Genomic DNA, 18,582 nt, shown 5'->3' with positions numbered 1-18,582 from the left:
CTGGTTCGGCCGTCGGCCGTCGGCCCGTGTCTCGATCTCTCGATCCTACTCTCCTCTCCTGCCATCTGCCATTCCTGCCGCTGCCTGCTGCCAAGTTGTTAAAAATGGCGTTTGCTGGTAAGGACGCTTCGCCTCTGTGGCACAATGGGCCGACTCCTGGTGCATTTTATCACTTTCCCGGCAGCGAGTACGGCACCGGTGGATTCCAAAAATCACAGTACGTTTTTATCCGATAATTTGCAAACGTTTCCATCCGCTTAGTTTCAAGTTTCTTGACGTACAAGTTTCTTAACCTGTACATTCCTGTGATGATGCAAATCTCGCATGTCATCTTCTCTTTTACAGAGCGACAAAGTACTTAAAGTGAAACTTAAAATACTTAAGACTGGTACTAGATAAACTTCCGAAATGGTATGAATATATGATAAGTGCTTTCTTAACTCTCATTCTATTATTTACAGGTCTCCTATAACAACTGGCACATCTGTCATTGGCATACAATTCAAAGATGGTATTATTATAGCGGCAGACGTCCTAGGATCTTACGGATCGCTCGCTCGTTATAGAAATCTGGAACGTCTTATGAAAGTTAATGATAACATCATCCTTGGTGCGTCCGGAGATTATGCGGATTTTCAGTGCATCAAGAGCTATGTAGAAAGAAAGATGTGAGCCTCAACATAGGTTTTTTTTTTTTTGACGCGTTTTTAATATTCTTCAATTAATACATCATAGTTTATTACATAGAGCGCTATGTAATAAACTAATAAAAGTTTTGTAAAGTTATTGCACGATATAAGAATATATTAGTGTTTCCAATAAGTATCAAAAGCGCTAATTTACGTCGACACTTTTGTTTCAGTCTCGAGGAGCAATGCTTGGATGATGGATTTAGCTTAAAGCCAAAGGCATTGCATTGCTGGCTAACGCGTGTCATGTATAACAGACGATCAAACTTTGATCCGTTTTGGAACAATTTTATTATTGCTGGTTTGGAAAATGGAGAACCGTAAGTGTATGTTTCCTCAACACACTTGTGTCTTCGAGTACATCGTAAATCGCACAGTTTTGCCTTTTCAGATTTTTAGGAACTGTGGATAAGCTTGGGACAGCTTACAACGATCCCGTTATTGCGACTGGATACGGTGCTTACATGGCAACGCCTATATTGAGAAAAGCTTACGAGGATAATAACCAAATGAATAAGGAGGAAGCTATCGAACTTCTGTACAAAGTAATGCAAGTTCTTTTCTACAGAGACGCAAGATCTTTTCCAAAGGTAAACTATTAAAATTCGTACATGTGTAATATTAATAATTTTAATTGTATTGTCAACAATCTGCTCTGTTTTTTAGTATCATCTTGGCATTGTCACAAAAGAAAAAGGAGTCGAAATACAAGGACCGCTAACTTTAGACAGTTATTGGGGACCTGCTGTTCTGTAAAAAATTATGTTTTCTTATTCCTTTAAAATAAGTTATAATAAAAGCGTCCATGATGAAGATCGATTCTCTCTTGATGAATAAATTAAAACAAGTTTTCATCAATTATACATTTATTTGCATTACGTATATACATGTAAGGATGAGACAATATTATTTCCAGTAACCTTACTAATAATCTTCGTTATAATGACATAAATTCTATTTAATATTTATTTTTACGCGTAAAAACGCGACATAATACTTGCAACATTAAAACGTATATGCAAATTAATTTATATATATATATATATATATATATATATATATATACCGGAAATAATATTTAATAGATACTTTTTGTATAAATATAACAATAATACCGATTATAGACTAGAGCGTTAGTACTTCGCATCCAGTATCTGTTATTAAAATTGTATGTTCAACTTGAGCTGCCCTAGAATTGTCGACAGTGCGAGCTGTCCATCCATCTTCCAGAATTTCGATCTGCGTTGTTCCTTGACTTAAAGCTGGTTCGATGGTAAATGTCATGCCTGCTTTCATTTTCTCAGGAAAATCATTTGCTGCGAAACAGAAAAGACATCAAAATATCAGTATACGTATAAGACGATTTGACTTATCTACGGTATGTAGCAATCAAGAAATATTTTATCTAAAAAACAAATCAGATAATTTCCTATTGGTCGTATGTGCTAACACGCGATAATATTAATAATGGAGTATTTTCACTGTACCAAAATGATAAACATCTGGAGCACCATGGAAATAAGTTCCAATACCATGACCCAAAAGTCCAGGTATCACATTCAAATTGTGTTTATTTGCTGTCTCTTCTATCACATTACCTGAAAAGAAATGGAAAGATTATATACAGAACATAAAAATAAATGTAATAGCACGTCAAGGATTCGAGTTTTAATTATATACATATCATTACCAATATTACAAAAACGTTCGTCTGGTTTGCATATTTCAATAGCTGACTTTAAGCACAATTCCGTGACTGTTATCAATCGTTTGCCTTCTGAATCTACTTCACCCACTTGAAACATAGCTGAGCAATCGCCATGATAACCATTAAGATATACCTACTTAAACAAGAATTCAAATATTTTAATAACTTGTAACATATTTTCGGACTGATAAAGAAATACGACTTCGTAGAACATTTCTCATTAAAGATAAAGCTACTCACTGTTATGTCAACATTGAGTATATCTCCTTCTTGTAAAGGCCTGTTGTCTGGAATACCGTGGCAAGCGATATTATTAACACTCGTACATATAGACTTGGGAAAGCCATGGTAGTTGAGCGGACTGGGATAAGCTCCGTTGCCAATAATCATATCGTGTATTTGCTTGTCAAGAAAATCGGTTGTGATACCTGGCTAGCATATATTAATTTCGTCTTACATTCAAGCTTATTGTAGTACATAATATATGATGTGTATTTAAACTATTAATAATCCTTAGGAATGCGTTCTAGAAAATCAAAAAGACAATTATATATAAGTGGACGTTACTCTTAAAATATTAGTTCTCAATTAAATATTGATTTACAACATACATGTAACATTCTTATGCACTTGGATTTTAAAAGTATGCAATAATGAATGATGAATTGATATATAAACTTTTCTTATTTCAGTTTGTAAAACTTGCGCCCAAAACTCATGCATGTCTTTCAGATATTCTTTGTATATAGAGCTTTAGATTCATCGTATCTCTTTTTATCTACAAATTATTTATGATCTAAAGCTGATGACTGAGGTGTAACGCGAATCTAGATTCCTATACAATATGTGGAGAATAATTCACCTTAATCGATGCATTAACTTGACGCAAAACGCGACCAGCAAGTTTACAACTCTGCCTCATACATTCTATTTGACATTCATCTTTGATCTCGGGTGTCGCCGGTCCATTTTTAGGTTCCGCCGACTGGCTGTAGGATGGCTGAGGTATGTATGCAGGTACGATGACTTTTTCAGAAACCAGCCAAGGTTGGACTACGGCGTATTTTCCGAAAGAATTGTCATTTTGGGCGTCGACAAATCTGGGTATTTTTACACTTCCAGCCTAAAACAAACATCTTATAGTTAAATTCTATTGCTTCGATACATATATCTCTTATGTTAATCTGATCTAATACAAAGAAAATAATGTTATTGTATAATCTGACGACAAAAGGAAAGCAATATTACTATTCAAAGGATCTAAAAGATAAAAGACAACTATTTCTATTATTCATAACAAGAAATGATATATAAGTTGAACAATGTAACTCCAAAAAGAAACAATTAATAAAACATGTATGGTCTTCGCCGCAGTTCTCTTTTAAAAACCAAATTATTCAAGATGAAGATATTTAGCTACGATGGAAATAAATTAATGAATGCACATTTAATTTGTAGGTGAAAAGAGACGTACCCTTGACATAGTCTTGAGGATGTTCAGAAGGTATGATTTAGAGGATTGTGCCATTTGAATGATGTCTCTGCTCGAGCGCATGTTCCTCAATATTTACCTTCGTTCTACTTGTGATGTGATCTTGTTTGTCGCAAATCAAATCAATTCGACATGTGATCTGGATGTGGATGTGATTTCTCCCTTCCGTAAAAGTTTCGTTCTCTGTTTTCTCTCTTTCCTTTTGGCCAATTCGCGCATGTGCACGAGAAACGAGAACGTTAATAAACCAAGCGTTGAACGAATAAAGAAAACTAACCTATGATCACAGTACACAGTATGTGAAGGCGCTTACGCCTCTTCTCTTCTTCTTATTTTTTATTTGCTCCTGCCGCTTTTCAGCGGACAATGCGGCCAGATTTGCAACTGTTTGTTAAAGCTTGAATTACTGATTGCGTAGCGAAGTCTGTGTGGAAATTACTGGAAGTCTGAGTAGAAATTGCGATTGCATCAGCAATCTTTAATCTTAAAGCAACGTTTATTCAGGACAAAACACGTCCGAACACTTCCACGACTCAAGCGCGAATGAAGGCGTTTACGGTTTACGCTTCAAAAACCTTAAAAGGAGCAAATAAAAAAAAAAAAATACACAGTACATGACAGTGTTGGGAAATCGAGAAACAAGCAAACAAGTCTTTATCCAAAAGAAAGAAAAGGAAACTGATTGATGGAAATGCAAGAAGCTATGGAGGCATTTCTTAATGCCTCAAAAATCCCCTTGGTAACAATTTGCATTTGTTGCAGTTTCAGAACACTTTATTGTTATTTTACATTCAACGTTTGTTTTATCTGCTATGTTATATTGCAGTCCGAGTTGCCGCCTTACCAAACGATTCGCGTCGTCGTGGGAAATCCGACGTGCGACCTGGATTCCGCTGTATGCGCCCTGGTCCAAGGATTGTTGGAGTACCTTGACGCTAAGAAGAATGGATTCGCTAACGTCACCGTAATACCAGTCATGAATATCCCGGAAAGAGAGTTACGCATTAAAACGGAAGTGATTTACAGCCTAAAATTCCATGGCATCCCGTTGAACTTGCTGACATTTAGGTAAGTTCCTCGAATTCTGGTAAAACAATCTGAGCTTTGTGCTATTTGATTGCTATTAGTATATTACTCTTGGCAGAGATCAGATTGATTTGCAAAATGTGCAGAGCGACGCTAACAGGAGGCTTGAGCTGATTTTGGTCGATCATCATACCCTCGAAGAGGAAGATTTGGCGTTGAAATCTTCAGTCGTAACAATTATCGATCATCGGCCGTTGAATCCAGCCTGGGAGTGGCCCAACATACCGTTAAACGTAGAAATAATTGGAAGTTGCGCTACCCTGGTTGCACGCAATGTGATACAGAAGTATCCTGATATAGTAGATGCGCAACTTGCGAGCCTCTTGCGAGGTAAGTATTATTTGGATAATAGATTTTTATTTAACACAGACGCAAAACGATTTTTATTATATAGTATTCAATATTTTCTACAGGTCCAATATTAATCGACACTTTCAATATGTCGGAACGAGCAACTGCTACTGACGTCGACGTACTAAATGCTCTTGAACAACTAGGTAAACTCACGTCCGACAGAACTGAGACATTTAGCAAGATTATGCATGCAAAAACAGATTTCACTGGATTAACTCTTGAAGAAATTATGATTAAGGATCTAAAAGTGACACTTGGGATACCTCTCGTTGGATTTTCCATTTTAGTAGAAGTGCGTTATCTAGAATTTTTTATTAATATTGTGAACTAATTTTTTTAAACTAATTTAAAACGTAACTCATAAATAAATTGTAGAATTTCCTCATGCTTGAAAATGCGGAAGAGGCCATTGAAAAGTTTGCTAACGAAAGAAATTGCAATGTCGTTGTTCTCATCGGGCAAGGTATGACGAAGGAACGTGTATCTAGAGATATTGCAATCTTTTCAACATTATGTAATCAATTTGCGAATGACGTAAGTATTATTCAATGTAATTGTCATAAAAATTTATCTCAGCATATTCCAGTATATCCTTTTACTTTATTTACAGATAATTCGAGCGTTGGCTGAATCTACTCGGCCATCTCTAGATTTAGAATTTATCAAAGAAATTCGAACAGAAAAATATGTCATCTATTTGTACAGACAAGGAAATCTGAAGGTAACACGCAAACAGATATTACCGATTGTTCACAGAACGACGTTATTGCATGGATTTAAGGCTGGTCCCTGAGCCGAGAACTCCGCGTTGACGATGGCGACGTACCGTCGCGGTATAAATAAGAACACTCGCTCCAATGGAGAATAAGCGAGAAATGTTGAGAATTGACACGTTGAGAATTCTTGCGTAGTATTTCCAAATAAATAGATATTTGCTTAAAATAACACTACAGATCACTTCGGCACACTCCGAAAATACTCTGAGTTGAAGTTAAGTCAAATATCTTGTTATTTGGAAATATTACGCAAGAATTTTCAACGTGTCATTTATCGCCTCTTTCTCACATTCCAACATGATCTTATTTCTACCGCGACGAGTACCCAGGGCCTTAAGAAAACATAACGTAAATACATAGAATATAGAATTTTAAAAAGTACTGCGGTGGTATAATAATTTGCTAATAAAAACATACTCGAATACTTTCTTGTGTTCTTTAGGATACCTCTTTTACTACATGATGTTTCCCGCTCCTTACTCAGTCATATTAGGATTTATTAATTTTGTTGAAATATATATTCCATGATAAATGTATGTTTCATTAAAGATAAGTATAAGGCCATATATATAATTACAGTACATATTATATTCATTAATATACATATTTAATATACACACATCTACGTGTATATATTATATATATATATATATATATATATATATATATTCTCTCATATATCGAATTGAATATTAAATTAACAGTGCATTTTGTTCCAAAAAAGATTGGCGCATTTGGAGTTAATAAAGAGCTTTTGTCGATGCTCGTATTGTGGAAAAATATCTCGATTATCGGGAATTTTATGATTTTGCGCAGTGAAACACCGCCGCTATCGCCATTGGCTGCCGGAACGTCACACCCCTCGACGTTATCACGTATCATCCCCCAAAAAGGTCCTTTCCTCCCGCGATATCGCCAGTGACTGTGGAGAGCAAATGTCGTGGCTACCGGTCACCCCTCGCTCGCAAGAATGTCGCGGAGATGTGCGGGATCGGGATACATCGTGAAGACCGTGTGAAGATCGTTTTGCATCGTGGCGATAAGGGACGCGGAAGAGATGCGAGCCGAGCGGAGCAGCTAAAGCGCCAAACTCGACGAGCGAAAGAGGCTTATTATTAACGCGACGCACGTGTTCCATTTAAAATTATGAGCCTGGCCTCGGAGCGTCGGCGGTTTCTCCCGAACGGTAAGGACATCGTGCAGAATGTTAAAAAATGTTAAAAATCGGCGAGAGACGCGGGAGTCCCTAACGATCTCTTCCCCGGGAACGGGAATCAGAACGCGTTCGACAAAAGGAAAAGAAGGGGGTGGAAAAAAAAGAAAAAGAAACGAATTAACGAAATATACGCGCGGAGAATTTCGCCCACCCGCGAAATAACGCATATTGATCGTTCCATACTTGTTGCGCAGAGACAACAGCCGGGCCAAGCTACGCCGAGTATCAACATCCCCACCCTGTGCGAGAGCGAAAAGCTGCATCGCATCTCGCGGACGCCGCCGTTCCGTAAAATTGTATATTTCTTCTTCTGCGTTTCGACGGCGCACCGCGGCGTCCTTCCCCACAAGGGAGAAACGGGGATGAGGGAGTCCGTCGAGCAGTATTATGATTTGTAAATGCGCTCGGAGTATCGGTAACGCGCCGCGCTATCGCAACATATCATGGAGACAGTACGCCTTTTGATAAAAGTCCTAATACTGTTCAGCTGGTGCGCAAGTGGATCCGTCGGGAACGCTCTCGGTGAGTTGGTCCTGACACTTTACCGCTTCGTTATCAACCCTTTCCTAGACGTGGGTGACATTTGTTTTACGACATGTATTTTTACAAATTCGCGAGACTCATGTGATGTCTTTTGGCACGAAAGCATTTATTCTTTCTTCAATTCTTTAGTTTTTGAAAGTTAAAAATTTGTTGTGTGATGATGAATAACGACTCATTATTTAATTATAAAAGATTGATTGTAGAAACGCACATAAAGATGTAATATAATAAAGGATAATTTAAATGATTATGTTATTAATAATAATAGCGACAAAAAACAGTCCGAAATAAAAATATAAACGCATTTTTTATAATTATTTTTTTTACACATAATTATATTTATTTTATTGACATCATATTTACAGATGTAAATAATTAAAAGCCAAGTAACATTTGGCTTATTGTCAAATATTTGATAATAAATGTATAAATATATATACAAATTACATGTGCTTCAACTCTAAAATATTAAAGATAATGGTTAATCATAATTTTAGAAAAATGCATTCTTCCGCTCGGCATGGAAGAAGGAAAAATCCCGGATGAAGCGATCACCGCGTCATCCAGTTATGAGATGAAATCCGTCGGTCCCCAAAATGCGAGGTACAGAGATTAACACGAAAATATGTACGGTAATTATGTACAGCCGTCATAATGATAATGAATATTCGTAGAATACGGCAGGAAAAGAACGGTGGTGCTTGGTGTCCGAAAGCACAAATTAGTAGCGCCATACGCGAATACCTGGAGATCGATCTGGTGAGAGACCATCTTATTACGTGGACCGAGACCCAGGGGAGATTCGGTAACGGTCAAGGTCAAGAATATGCCGAGGCATTTTTTCTGGAATATTGGCGGCATGAAAAATGGCATCAGTACAAAGATTTAAGAGGGAACAAGGTACGCGCTTGACTATTAATCAATATTAATTTAAATTTTAATTTAATTAAAATTCAATTTACAAAGATTGAAGTAAACTTATAATTGAAGATTTCGTAAAACATCAGTTTTAAAATTTTTTGGAAAGATTAATTTAAATTTAATTTTCTTAATTTTCAAAACCAATAACTTTAACTGAAATTAATTTCTCTTGTCGTATTCGTCAGAAAGAACTTTCTAGAACTCGCCGGAAACAGAAAATTTATATTATACTTACACATACTGTGTATTATACTTATATTATAGGTCCTGCGTGGCAACAGCAATACATATCTAGTCGAGAAACAAAAGTTAGATCTACCGTTCGTCGCGAGTCGAGTAAGATTTGTTCCTTACAGTCAGCATCCTCGCACTGTATGCATGCGCGTCGAGATTTACGGCTGCATCTGGAATCGTGAGTGTTTTTCATGAGCTATTTAATGTTATATTTATTGCGTTTGCAAAGAGAATATATGCAATTTAATGCAGTTCTAATCAAATGCAGTCGTCTTTTTATACGTGAAAATACATAGTCAGCAACATTATGAAATGTTGAAAATGTTAGAAATCATATTTAGAGAGATACGGATTTGAAACCGATAATGAATTGAAATAAATTCAATATAATGAGAACACCTTTCATTGTTTATGCAGAAGGCGTCGCTAGTTATACCGCGCCCAAAGCTGATGCAGACGGACCTAATGGGTGTAATGTCGAGGATACGTCATACGATGGCACAGAAATCGAGAACTTAATGTTGAACGGACTGGGACAATTAACCGACGGTATAGTTGGCAACAAAATGGAAATTCTGAAATCCGATAGAGTAACCAACTGGGTGGGATGGCACGATCGGGATAATGTAGAATTATTCTTTGAGTTCCAACTTTCTCGGAAATTTAGAAATTGTACGATTCACGTGGCTAATCTGCCCGATCTAAGTGTCGAGGTGCGTGATTACTTGAAGCAATTTTTCTTGATGTATTAACAAACTTATTCTAAGTTCGGCAACTTTTAGATATTCTCGATAGTAAACTTTTGGTTTTCATTGGACGGCAAAGAATATCACGAAACACCGGAAACCTTTCAAATGTTTAACGACCCTAAGATGAGCGTCATTCCTGGCAACAGCAATGGCAGAATAAGTAGCGCTTCGATATCTATTCCGTTGCAATCAAGGGTCGGCAAATTTATCAAGATGGAAATAAAGCCTCAGTCAAAATGGTTGTTGCTAAGCGAGATCACATTCCAGACAGGTAAATCACTAATTCTCCTACTATATGTTCAAAGTATATTCAAGTTATATTATTTTGTAATTTAGTTCCAGATGTAAAAAATAGCACTGACGGAGCATTGGCACGTTTGTCATGGATATATACGAATAGTAACGAGAACATGTCCCAAATAATCAATCAAGATCAGATCACGAGAATAAATCAAATCGAAGATAAAGAGATTAAGGGCGAAATTGACAATCTAGAAATTCAAACTGACAACAAGATCAAAGGCGAAGCTGACGATGGAAGGAAGATTAATATTCAACATGGTGGTACAATGACAGGAAAATCAAAAACTGATTCTAACGAAACAACGTTGGTGTTAAACGAGTCGAATCTGACGCCGGATGCCTTTCCCGTGAACAATTCGCCAGCGTATATCGGGCTAATCAGTGCTGCGCTGACTATAATAGTCTTTTTTTCGGGTTGTACGATTTTCCTCATAAAGCAGAGGGGGCGCAACAAAGTGGCCCTGTTACAAAAGCATACCGCGTTATTATGCGGCTCGCCGGCGCCGGGCATCACGATCAATACGAAGGATATCAAATTACCCACACCGATCGTGGTAAACAATCTGTCGCAATCTCGACTGTCGTTGAAAAGCAAAATTACCTCGAACAACGATTACAAATTTGGCGACGTCGATGCGAGCGAGCAGCATAGCATTTACGAGAAGATTAATAAAATATCCCCGGAACCATATATCAAATGTGAAGCGAGATCCAATTATAAAGCAGAACATTTTGGTACGTATAGGACCGGATATTAATAACCGTTAATGTGGCATTAATAATTAGCTCTAATATTGATCGCGTCCAACCGCAGAGAAGCGATCGAGAAGTTTTATTTTATTTTATATTAGATCCAAACACATCCGTATATATAATCAGAAAGCTAACGACTATAATTATCAGGATATAATAATTTATTTGATTTGCTTCTTTCCATTCTGCACTTAATAATTTACATTTGACCCAATTTTCCTGCGCCTTTCCTAATTGAATTTTAATTTAGTCATGATTAATTTTATATTCAATAATATGAATGCATATTAATTAGTGAAATTAACGAATTTATTTATAAACTCGTAATAATAAGCGCCATATTATATATATTTGTTAAATAATGCTCGCGCGTGTCCAATGAAACATCTCTTATGCGTGCTTAAATTACATTCTCTCTGACATCATTATTGACTTTGTATGTGTTTTTTTAGATACTAAAACCAGCGAGAACTTCACCGACGAAGCGCGAGTGAAATGCGTAATGCCAACGATGTCGAAAAAACTGAGCCACTCACAAACGGGAAAAATTAATCAGAGAATATACGAGAGTTATTATGCGGCCACGGACATCTTGACGGTAAGAAGGCCCGCAGCATATATATATAAATGTAACGGTAATTTAGACAGTTTTGCGATTGTTTATGCAATACTCGGTACAGTATTACGGTATGTTGTAGATAAAGAGACGCGATCAGCATCCCGTTGTGAGTCTCTTCACGCCGCTGCTTATCCGGGACTCGATCGTATCGTACAAACGCGGGACTTACGAGGTTCCGCGCATCTCTCGGCACAGATTAAGAATCCTCGATAAACTCGGCGAGGGAAACTTCGGTTTGGTGAGTCTCGTATACTTTCGCTTATTTTCCTATAAAGACATCTTCTTTCTCAGATGTTTTTTTAGACATCTTTGCTGTTCAGTTTTCTTTTTTTAATTTATAACATGAAGATGTGAATTCCATTTAGGTTCACTTATGCGAAGCGAAAGGCATACAAAATCCGGATCTAGGCATCCTTCAAAATCGTCAAGTAGTTATAGTCCGGTCCCTATGGCGCGGCGTGGTTGACGCTTTAAGGTAAAAGCATCACGTTTTTTTTTTAGCTTCCGCAAAGCTCTTACACGCATGTATCATTTTAGGGAGGATTTTATGAACGACATGCACACCTTGGCTGAAATACGGGACGTTAATATCGCTAGGATAATCGCGATCGTCGAGGAGGAACCTTTTAGTGCCATTTTCGAGTACGGAGAACTCGGGGATCTGTCAAGTTTGCTAAAAAGTCGTGATCGCGACGCGCCGATAAGGTAAGCCTGCACGACTATTCGATTGCAGATTTCGTGTATTTTTTCTGTATAGGCTCTCAAGTAATTATGGATTTTGCAGTTACGAGTGCTCGTTGAATTTGGTGATGCAAATCGCTTCGGGTATGAAGTACCTCGAGAGTTTAAACGTACCACATTGCGACCTAGCAGCCAGGTAATAATATTACATTTATTATGTAATATAAATATTATATTTATATATTTTACACGTTTGTCAATATATTTCGTAGGAATTGCATCGTTTGTAAAGACTTGCTAATTAAAGTATCGGATCAAGCCATGTACTGCAGTAAATATGACGGCGAATATTACGTCGACGAGTGCTACGCGAAGATACCATTACGTTGGATGGCATGGGAAGCGGTCCTATCGGTAATTGTTTGTCTCGTAATTAAGATTTTAAGATAAAAGGAATTTTTTATTTATCGCATTGCATTGCTTTTCTATTGTTTGGTATATAGTATTCAGTCATTCATACACACTTTGATTTTTTAGTAAAATTTTCAAGTAAAATAATAATATAATCTAAAAGATTATTCCGAGAAGAGAGGATGAAACATTCCGCTAAAAAAAAATTGAGACGTTTGATCGACATTGTCTGAAAATTTCGTAAATCAGATTGAGAATAACATTTTCGCCTATGTTTAGAGGAAACGAAGCTGTCAATCCGACGTTTGGTCGTATGGCGTAACGGTTTGGGAAGTGCTGACGCGCTGCGAGGACATACCGTATGCCGACCTGACTTCGGAACAGGTGTTGGAGAACTGCGGCCTATGGTACTCGTTGGACAACGGCGGTAAAAAGAAATGTCCACGGATCCTCGAGCAGCCGGTGTTCTGCACGGATGATCTGTACCGATTGATGCTGCGATGTTGGTGCAAACTTGTGGAGGATCGGCCCAGTTTCCAGGAGATTTACTGCTACCTCAAGAAGTTGACTCTGGATTAAATGTAACGCATACGAGAAACGATCCATGCTCCAGCAGCAGCAGCAGCAGCAGCAGCAGCAACAGCAGCAGCAGCAGCGGCGGCGGCGGCGCGGACCAAATCGATTACAATCAGCTAAGAAGCATCCTGATTTCTTTCTTGATCGCTTTCGCAGGTAGCTCGAACTAATCGAGCGAATTGAATCGAATCGAGGAGTCGTAAATGCCTAAACACAACAACGTGGGATGCTCTCTGGCCACTAAAATTACTGCTCAACTAGATTTATCTAATTTTGATTATATAAGTAAGTGTAGGCTAATGACATAACGATAAAAATTTAATGCGGCGACTAATCGCAGGTTTCTCGTATAATATTCTATGCGTATGTCAAGGGATAATCAGAGAATAATTTTTCAACGGTTATTTCCACAACAATCATTCGCGAGAAATACGTGATTTTCGCGAGCGAATAAGAGAGATTCACATCTATTTACTAATTTCTTACTTTACATATCTTTCCTACGCTTATACATATATATACATATTACATATATATGTGATACTCATTATCGTTTTTACTGTTAAAAAATATCGTTCCATTTCTTCTATATCTATTGTCTAGGTAGCCGACGCGAACAAGCTTTCCAACGAAACTTGTCGCAATTATGCTCGAGTTTTTGCAGATTCTGCGCAAAACTTTAGTCGCATTTTGTCGGCTGGATACTTAAGTAATATCATCGTGAAAATTTGTTGCACGTAGCCGAAGCAAAATAATATAAGTAAAAAATCGGCATAAGCGAGGTAATACTCAATTACGTCGAGGAATGACAATCAGTTTTGCTCACCTATTCATATGTACTTATTTTACGAAATAATATCACGATGTACTCGTATTGATCAATTCAGCTTATCTATCGTAGGAAGAGGGCGAATCGTTTGATCTTTAATCAAATTTCGCAGTGGCGCAAGATTTTTAAATAGAAATAATCTTCATATATATTCTTTCTTACATATATGTATATCTTAAGCTAAGTCATTTCCAATTTTATTCGGAAATACATAATACACGATTCACGGGATGTATTTAGAACGAGGGTGCTCCTTACGAATCGCGTTATTGCGTTATTCTTCCAATTTAAGAATAAGGATATATTTAAACAATTTCTGTGCCAAAAATAGCAGTAATTCAGAAAGGATGAGTTTCAAGATGTACTTGAGCTGTACTTGAACCTCGTGCGAATATTTTGTTCCAATGGATATAATTAGATTTCTAAAGCATATACTTCCATTTTAAGATACACCCCGTGCGTAATGACAACGTTAACTAAGAAAACGAAGCAAAAGAAAAGAGCAAAAGAGAATCACAATTACGATTATTGGAAACAACGACGATAATAACGATTATGGTAAACGTACAATTTTAGATTATATATGTTTATAACAGATGTAACGTTTAATTAAATCAAATTTGTAATATCAATCATGTGTATTGCTTTAAAAACGCAGATCTGATCTAATTATCTGTGCGTATGTATAAAGATTATCGTTTTCTTTAGTTATTTAATATTGACAGTCCAAGGGGGGGGGGTTTCAACGAGTTAAACTTTAGGAGTACTAATACTTTATTTTCCATCTAATTACTGACAATTAAGTAAATAATTATTTACAACATTATCAACAATTGTTATAATTTGTTACAGTTTCATACGAGGCGTACGATATTCATTTCTTTGTGAAAATCCTCGAGAGACTGTTCCCAGCGTTCCTCGAAATATATCCCTAGCAAGAACTTCGCATTCAATCCGGTATTTATAGACCACGGGAGATAATGATTCAAGTATAATTGCCTCTGTCTGAAATATTATGACATACGAAATGATCACTACGATATATCAATAATAACCGCAGATTATCGTACGAAGTAGCTCACGAGTTTACCTAGGACGTAGTCGACTAGCTCCGAATATCGCACCAGTTATGCACATCGGCAAACGCAGCTGCAAAGCCTCTACCCATTTAACCGACACCTCTCCTAGCATCGTCGTCGGCATTAGGAGCATAGCGTGAAAGATATCGTGCACCTCCCGATATCGTTGCATCACGTAGGCCAGTTCGATATCGTCGACGAACTGCACCGCAAGTCTATCATCGGGCGACACATTCTGCAATCACATAGCTCGCTCGTTACGTTTTGCTCACAGTTGTTCTTTAGACGGTAAGATACATCCTTACATTGTCATCCAAGAAATCGCGATACGTTCTGCCCACAGTTCCCGGCGGCAGGTCTTTGAGGTAAGCGAGGTCGACGGTGGACGTGTTTACGCGTGGCTTTTGCGCGAGTACACGTTGACCCTCGCTCGTATCCTTCATCCGTTGATGACAGCGCACGAGGGCGTTTGTACCGGTAGTCTCCCCGAGACACGCTATCATGTCACCTCGATACGGATTCGCCAACGATACAGCCGCCGAGCCCATCGTGAGAAGCACACGCTGCAGGGGGGATAGGGATACATGGTGCTTGGCATAATCCTCCAGGTACGCCTTGCAGGCGGTCGCGAAACGGCCTGAAACCGAGCGAGGAAAGTAAGAAGGTTTGAGAAACCGTGTTGTCCGTTAATAAATAAAATTTATTTCCATTAAAATAGCGCTGTTATGTATGTACAGATTTAGCGTGTAAATTACATCTAACTTCGTATGACGATGTTGTACCCTAATTGACCTAACTGATTGTTTTCCTAATTAGGCGTAATACTTATTTGGTAACATAATAATTTTACTTTGGTATATATTACAGTCAGGTTGTCGATATTATTTCACGTCGCTCCCTAACTCGGGCAAGTTAAAAAGCACTTTGTGACACGAGGAACAGAAATATTCATAAAAGCTATTGGTCACGTACGCATCACCCTGTCATTGCTTGGAACAAAGGACCATGTTTTGTTTCTTTATCTCATACTTAAATTAACGATTTGTCTTATCTTTAACGATTTATCTTACGTTTAAGTAAAGATCACTAGCTGTTATATACTTCCTGAAGTTAAATCATAAATCTTTTGTACAAATGCTTTGTATCATACAGAATTGTTGTATCATACACTCGTAATATACATCACGTTGAGCTTTCTTTAACACAAAAACTTACAATCATATGGCTTGTATCTGACTGGCCTGAGATCGAGCCAAAGCGTACTTCGGCTGACTCTCTCTTTTGCGAAACGTTACCCAAGTGTACACTAAGCTACCTATCACGCTTAAATTCAATCCTACAAAGTTCAACAACGAAAATATGTAGTCCCCGCCGATCACCATGCCGAGATACGTCACGCATATATTTTTCAGACATCCGATTATGGTGGTCGTCAGCGCGGAGTTGTACAGCGTACAGAGGAGCGTGCTGTACGACAGTACAAAGCCCATTACGCACGACAGTACAAACTGCAGGACAAAAAACGGATTGGTCCAGCCGGGAAACTCGAGCGCCAGGGTGATGTCGCCGATCCACCAGGCCAGCAGGACCGTCGGGCCGAGCATGAACAAAGAATTGTAATACATCAGTCCGTATTTTCCTAATTCCTTAGAATCCAGCTTCTTTTTCATATATACACCATTGGCGGCGGTGAAAAAATCGTTCAACAGGATAAAGATATAGCCCTCGAGATTGAAGGCGAGATCGTTCAGCGCGGCCACCACCGCGCCCAGGATCATCGTGTAAACGCTCAGCTGTATGGACAGGCGCGCCTTGACGCCGAGGATGTAGTACTCGGCGATCATCGTCACGAGGATACTGAATCGCCTCAGGGCGGTGAACATCGGCAGGCTCAGCTGCTTGGTGCCGCCCAGGCCGAATATCATGTTGCCGATGTATATCAACGGCAGTGGCCAGATCTTGGTGAAGGTCGCCACCTCGAGACTCGGGAACTCGACGTACCGCAGCTTCTTCGCGACGAGCAGGACCAGGATCGTCGCGAGCATCTGGCCGATCCCCAGCACTTGGAAGGACGGGAAGCCGTACGACGTGAGGATGGTCTTGTTGACGACCGTTATCATGAACGACGACAGCCCGTAAAAGACCGCCGACGACACCCGCGCGAACATCGCGTTCTGCTCGTGTTCCGTCATCCCCGAGAGGAAAGAACGTATAGCAGCCTGGCGCACCGGCCTTTCCGCCACTCGGCTCGCTCTTATCCGTCCGCAACGAGCCTCGTTATCCGTGAATGAACCGTTTACTGCGATAAATAATTACACACATAGAGGAACCTACGCTTAGATAACCTTATCGTTCCTCCTCCGTACATGGCACCGGCTGCGCGATCGAGCTCGCGCTGGAGGTTCGGCTTCGGGGTGAAGGCCTCGACGGGGAACGGCGCGCGGTCCCCCGCGGAACGTGAATTTTCAGACCTCAGGCGTGTGATGCAATCGCAAAGGCATGCTCCTCGCGACGATCAGACCATCGGCATCAGACTGATCAGGATCAGAGTTGATCAGAGTCCTCACTCCTCCGCCGATCTCGCTCTGCGATACCACTGGCGGAAAAAAACAAACCGTGACAGCTGTAGATATGGTGGACTTCCGAAGGCGCAAATTCTTAAGCTAACTTGGCATTTTTATCAGCAACAATCGGACACAAAATATATGCTTTTTTTTTATACGTACGACGTTTGGAAAAATTGAGCTTATGATAATTGTAATTGGCTCCGATTTCAAATGCATTTCTTTCTGCTGTTTATCGTTTATTTATATGCTTTTTTACAACATATTTTTCTCGAATCTCTATAAATGTTTAATTATATACCTATTTCAATTTGCGTGGAACTCGTGGAAGTATACAACAGCTAAAAGGAACAGATCTCTCTTTTGATTGTATGATCGATTCACAATTCACATGCTATATTATCGTTCTTTATGATCTCATTTTTAATTGCGAATGTATTTGATGTGAATACTTACAAGGAGTGATTTTTGGACAATCTAACTTTTGCATTCAGTTTTCAGGTTATAGGCATATTCCAATGTTATTTAAAATAATCAGACTATGACATATAGGTTTACTTTACGTCTGTTTTTTTATATATAGCTTTTATATACACCTGTTGGTACTTATTTTTGAAATTTTGCGAAAGCGAGAAGGGAAGTTTTAATGCGGCAATAAAAAAAATAAACTTTTTATTGGCTGAATGAAATTTTAAGGATTGTCCAAGACTGGATTTAAATCGAACTACGAACTACGAATATAAATGCTGTACATTTTACGCAAATTCAAATACATGCTTTCCGCGAAAAATTATTTTACCTTGAATTATAAATTTCATAAATTTCTCTTATCAAAGATCGCAACTTTTCATAAAGCGTAATTCGACCGGACCAATCATGCGGCACGAAGAGTATATGTCTGATATTTCTTCTCGCCTTTTATTTTACGTATACAAATTCGTCATCTCTACGTAACACGCAATGCGGCACGACGTTCCTTATCCTTTCAGATCAAATATA

The 18,582-nt window shown here is 38.5% G+C and overlaps 5 protein-coding genes and 1 long non-coding RNA gene across 6 annotated transcripts; 3 read left to right on the top strand and 3 right to left on the bottom strand.

Annotated features, from left to right (window-relative positions):
* Nucleotides 1–58: 58 nt before the first annotated feature.
* Nucleotides 59–1,552, top strand: Prosbeta7 (proteasome subunit beta type-4). Its single transcript, XM_077406171.1, has 5 exons — nucleotides 59–217; nucleotides 462–668; nucleotides 863–1,009; nucleotides 1,081–1,279; nucleotides 1,356–1,552. The coding sequence occupies exons 1-5, from the start codon at nucleotides 105–107 to the stop codon at nucleotides 1,443–1,445; spliced, it is 756 nt and encodes a 251-aa protein (XP_077262297.1). The 5' UTR covers nucleotides 59–104; the 3' UTR covers nucleotides 1,446–1,552.
* A 170-nt stretch (nucleotides 1,553–1,722) lies between these two features.
* LOC143897471 (methionine aminopeptidase 1D, mitochondrial) lies at nucleotides 1,723–4,012 on the bottom strand. Its single transcript, XM_077406170.1, has 6 exons — nucleotides 3,872–4,012; nucleotides 3,260–3,520; nucleotides 2,638–2,829; nucleotides 2,380–2,530; nucleotides 2,177–2,287; nucleotides 1,723–2,005 (listed from the first exon to the last, which is right to left on the bottom strand). Exons 1-6 carry the CDS (start codon nucleotides 3,950–3,952, stop codon nucleotides 1,815–1,817), a joined length of 987 nt encoding a protein of 328 aa, XP_077262296.1. The 5' UTR covers nucleotides 3,953–4,012; the 3' UTR covers nucleotides 1,723–1,814.
* Nucleotides 4,013–4,404: 392 nt separating this feature from the next.
* LOC143897469 (exopolyphosphatase PRUNE1-like) lies at nucleotides 4,405–6,529 on the top strand. The gene is made up of 6 exons (XM_077406166.1): nucleotides 4,405–4,628; nucleotides 4,716–4,957; nucleotides 5,034–5,305; nucleotides 5,389–5,621; nucleotides 5,705–5,863; nucleotides 5,940–6,529. Exons 1-6 carry the CDS (start codon nucleotides 4,575–4,577, stop codon nucleotides 6,120–6,122), a joined length of 1,143 nt encoding a protein of 380 aa, XP_077262292.1. The 5' UTR covers nucleotides 4,405–4,574; the 3' UTR covers nucleotides 6,123–6,529.
* A 392-nt stretch (nucleotides 6,530–6,921) lies between these two features.
* On the top strand, nucleotides 6,922–14,572 carry LOC143897465 (discoidin domain-containing receptor 2). The gene is made up of 15 exons (XM_077406159.1): nucleotides 6,922–7,291; nucleotides 7,516–7,843; nucleotides 8,362–8,467; nucleotides 8,539–8,764; nucleotides 9,050–9,197; nucleotides 9,437–9,732; nucleotides 9,802–10,039; nucleotides 10,105–10,806; nucleotides 11,277–11,422; nucleotides 11,523–11,681; nucleotides 11,809–11,918; nucleotides 11,981–12,148; nucleotides 12,228–12,320; nucleotides 12,397–12,538; nucleotides 12,815–14,572. Exons 2-15 carry the CDS (start codon nucleotides 7,765–7,767, stop codon nucleotides 13,112–13,114), a joined length of 2,913 nt encoding a protein of 970 aa, XP_077262285.1. The 5' UTR covers nucleotides 6,922–7,291; nucleotides 7,516–7,764; the 3' UTR covers nucleotides 13,115–14,572.
* A 124-nt stretch (nucleotides 14,573–14,696) lies between these two features.
* LOC143897338 (UDP-sugar transporter UST74c) lies at nucleotides 14,697–17,574 on the bottom strand. Its single transcript, XM_077405922.1, has 4 exons — nucleotides 16,239–17,574; nucleotides 15,325–15,656; nucleotides 15,031–15,254; nucleotides 14,697–14,945 (listed from the first exon to the last, which is right to left on the bottom strand). The coding sequence occupies exons 1-4, from the start codon at nucleotides 17,209–17,211 to the stop codon at nucleotides 14,795–14,797; spliced, it is 1,680 nt and encodes a 559-aa protein (XP_077262048.1). The 5' UTR covers nucleotides 17,212–17,574; the 3' UTR covers nucleotides 14,697–14,794.
* Nucleotides 17,387–18,088, bottom strand: LOC143897473 (uncharacterized). The gene is made up of 2 exons (XR_013256929.1): nucleotides 18,040–18,088; nucleotides 17,387–17,615 (listed from the first exon to the last, which is right to left on the bottom strand). It is a non-coding gene; the product is annotated as an uncharacterized LOC143897473 (long non-coding RNA).
* Nucleotides 18,089–18,582: the final 494 nt, after the last annotated feature.

This window comes from Temnothorax americanus, unplaced genomic scaffold (genome assembly GCF_048541705.1).
Source record: "Temnothorax americanus isolate GAGA-0224 unplaced genomic scaffold, ASM4854170v1 Scaffold20, whole genome shotgun sequence".
NCBI lineage: Eukaryota > Metazoa > Arthropoda > Insecta > Hymenoptera > Formicidae > Temnothorax > Temnothorax americanus.
This window is presented reverse-complemented; position numbering and strand designations above follow the sequence as displayed.

Coding starts and splice junctions, on each gene's coding strand:
- LOC143897338 (XM_077405922.1), bottom strand. CDS start 17,211: ATGACGGAACACGAGCAGAACGCGATGTTCGCGCGGGTGTCGTCGGCG. Junction 15,657..16,238: donor CAGTCAGATACAAGCCATAT/GATTGTAAGTTT, acceptor GCTCGGTTTCAG/GCCGTTTCGCGACCGCCTGC. Junction 14,946..15,030: donor GCTAGTCGACTACGTCCTAG/GTAAACTCGTGA, acceptor ATAATATTTCAG/ACAGAGGCAATTATACTTGA.
- Prosbeta7 (XM_077406171.1), top strand. CDS start 105: ATGGCGTTTGCTGGTAAGGACGCTTCGCCTCTGTGGCACAATGGGCCG. Junction 1,010..1,080: donor GGTTTGGAAAATGGAGAACC/GTAAGTGTATGT, acceptor TTGCCTTTTCAG/ATTTTTAGGAACTGTGGATA. Junction 1,280..1,355: donor ACGCAAGATCTTTTCCAAAG/GTAAACTATTAA, acceptor TCTGTTTTTTAG/TATCATCTTGGCATTGTCAC.
- LOC143897465 (XM_077406159.1), top strand. CDS start 7,765: ATGGAGACAGTACGCCTTTTGATAAAAGTCCTAATACTGTTCAGCTGG. Junction 8,468..8,538: donor GTCGGTCCCCAAAATGCGAG/GTACAGAGATTA, acceptor GAATATTCGTAG/AATACGGCAGGAAAAGAACG. Junction 9,198..9,436: donor TTACGGCTGCATCTGGAATC/GTGAGTGTTTTT, acceptor TTGTTTATGCAG/AAGGCGTCGCTAGTTATACC.
- LOC143897471 (XM_077406170.1), bottom strand. CDS start 3,952: ATGCGCTCGAGCAGAGACATCATTCAAATGGCACAATCCTCTAAATCA. Junction 3,521..3,871: donor TCCTCAAGACTATGTCAAGG/GTACGTCTCTTT, acceptor TGTTTGTTTTAG/GCTGGAAGTGTAAAAATACC. Junction 2,006..2,176: donor TCCAGATGTTTATCATTTTG/GTACAGTGAAAA, acceptor TCTGTTTCGCAG/CAAATGATTTTCCTGAGAAA.
- LOC143897469 (XM_077406166.1), top strand. CDS start 4,575: ATGGAAATGCAAGAAGCTATGGAGGCATTTCTTAATGCCTCAAAAATC. Junction 4,629..4,715: donor ATGCCTCAAAAATCCCCTTG/GTAACAATTTGC, acceptor GTTATATTGCAG/TCCGAGTTGCCGCCTTACCA. Junction 5,306..5,388: donor ACTTGCGAGCCTCTTGCGAG/GTAAGTATTATT, acceptor TATTTTCTACAG/GTCCAATATTAATCGACACT.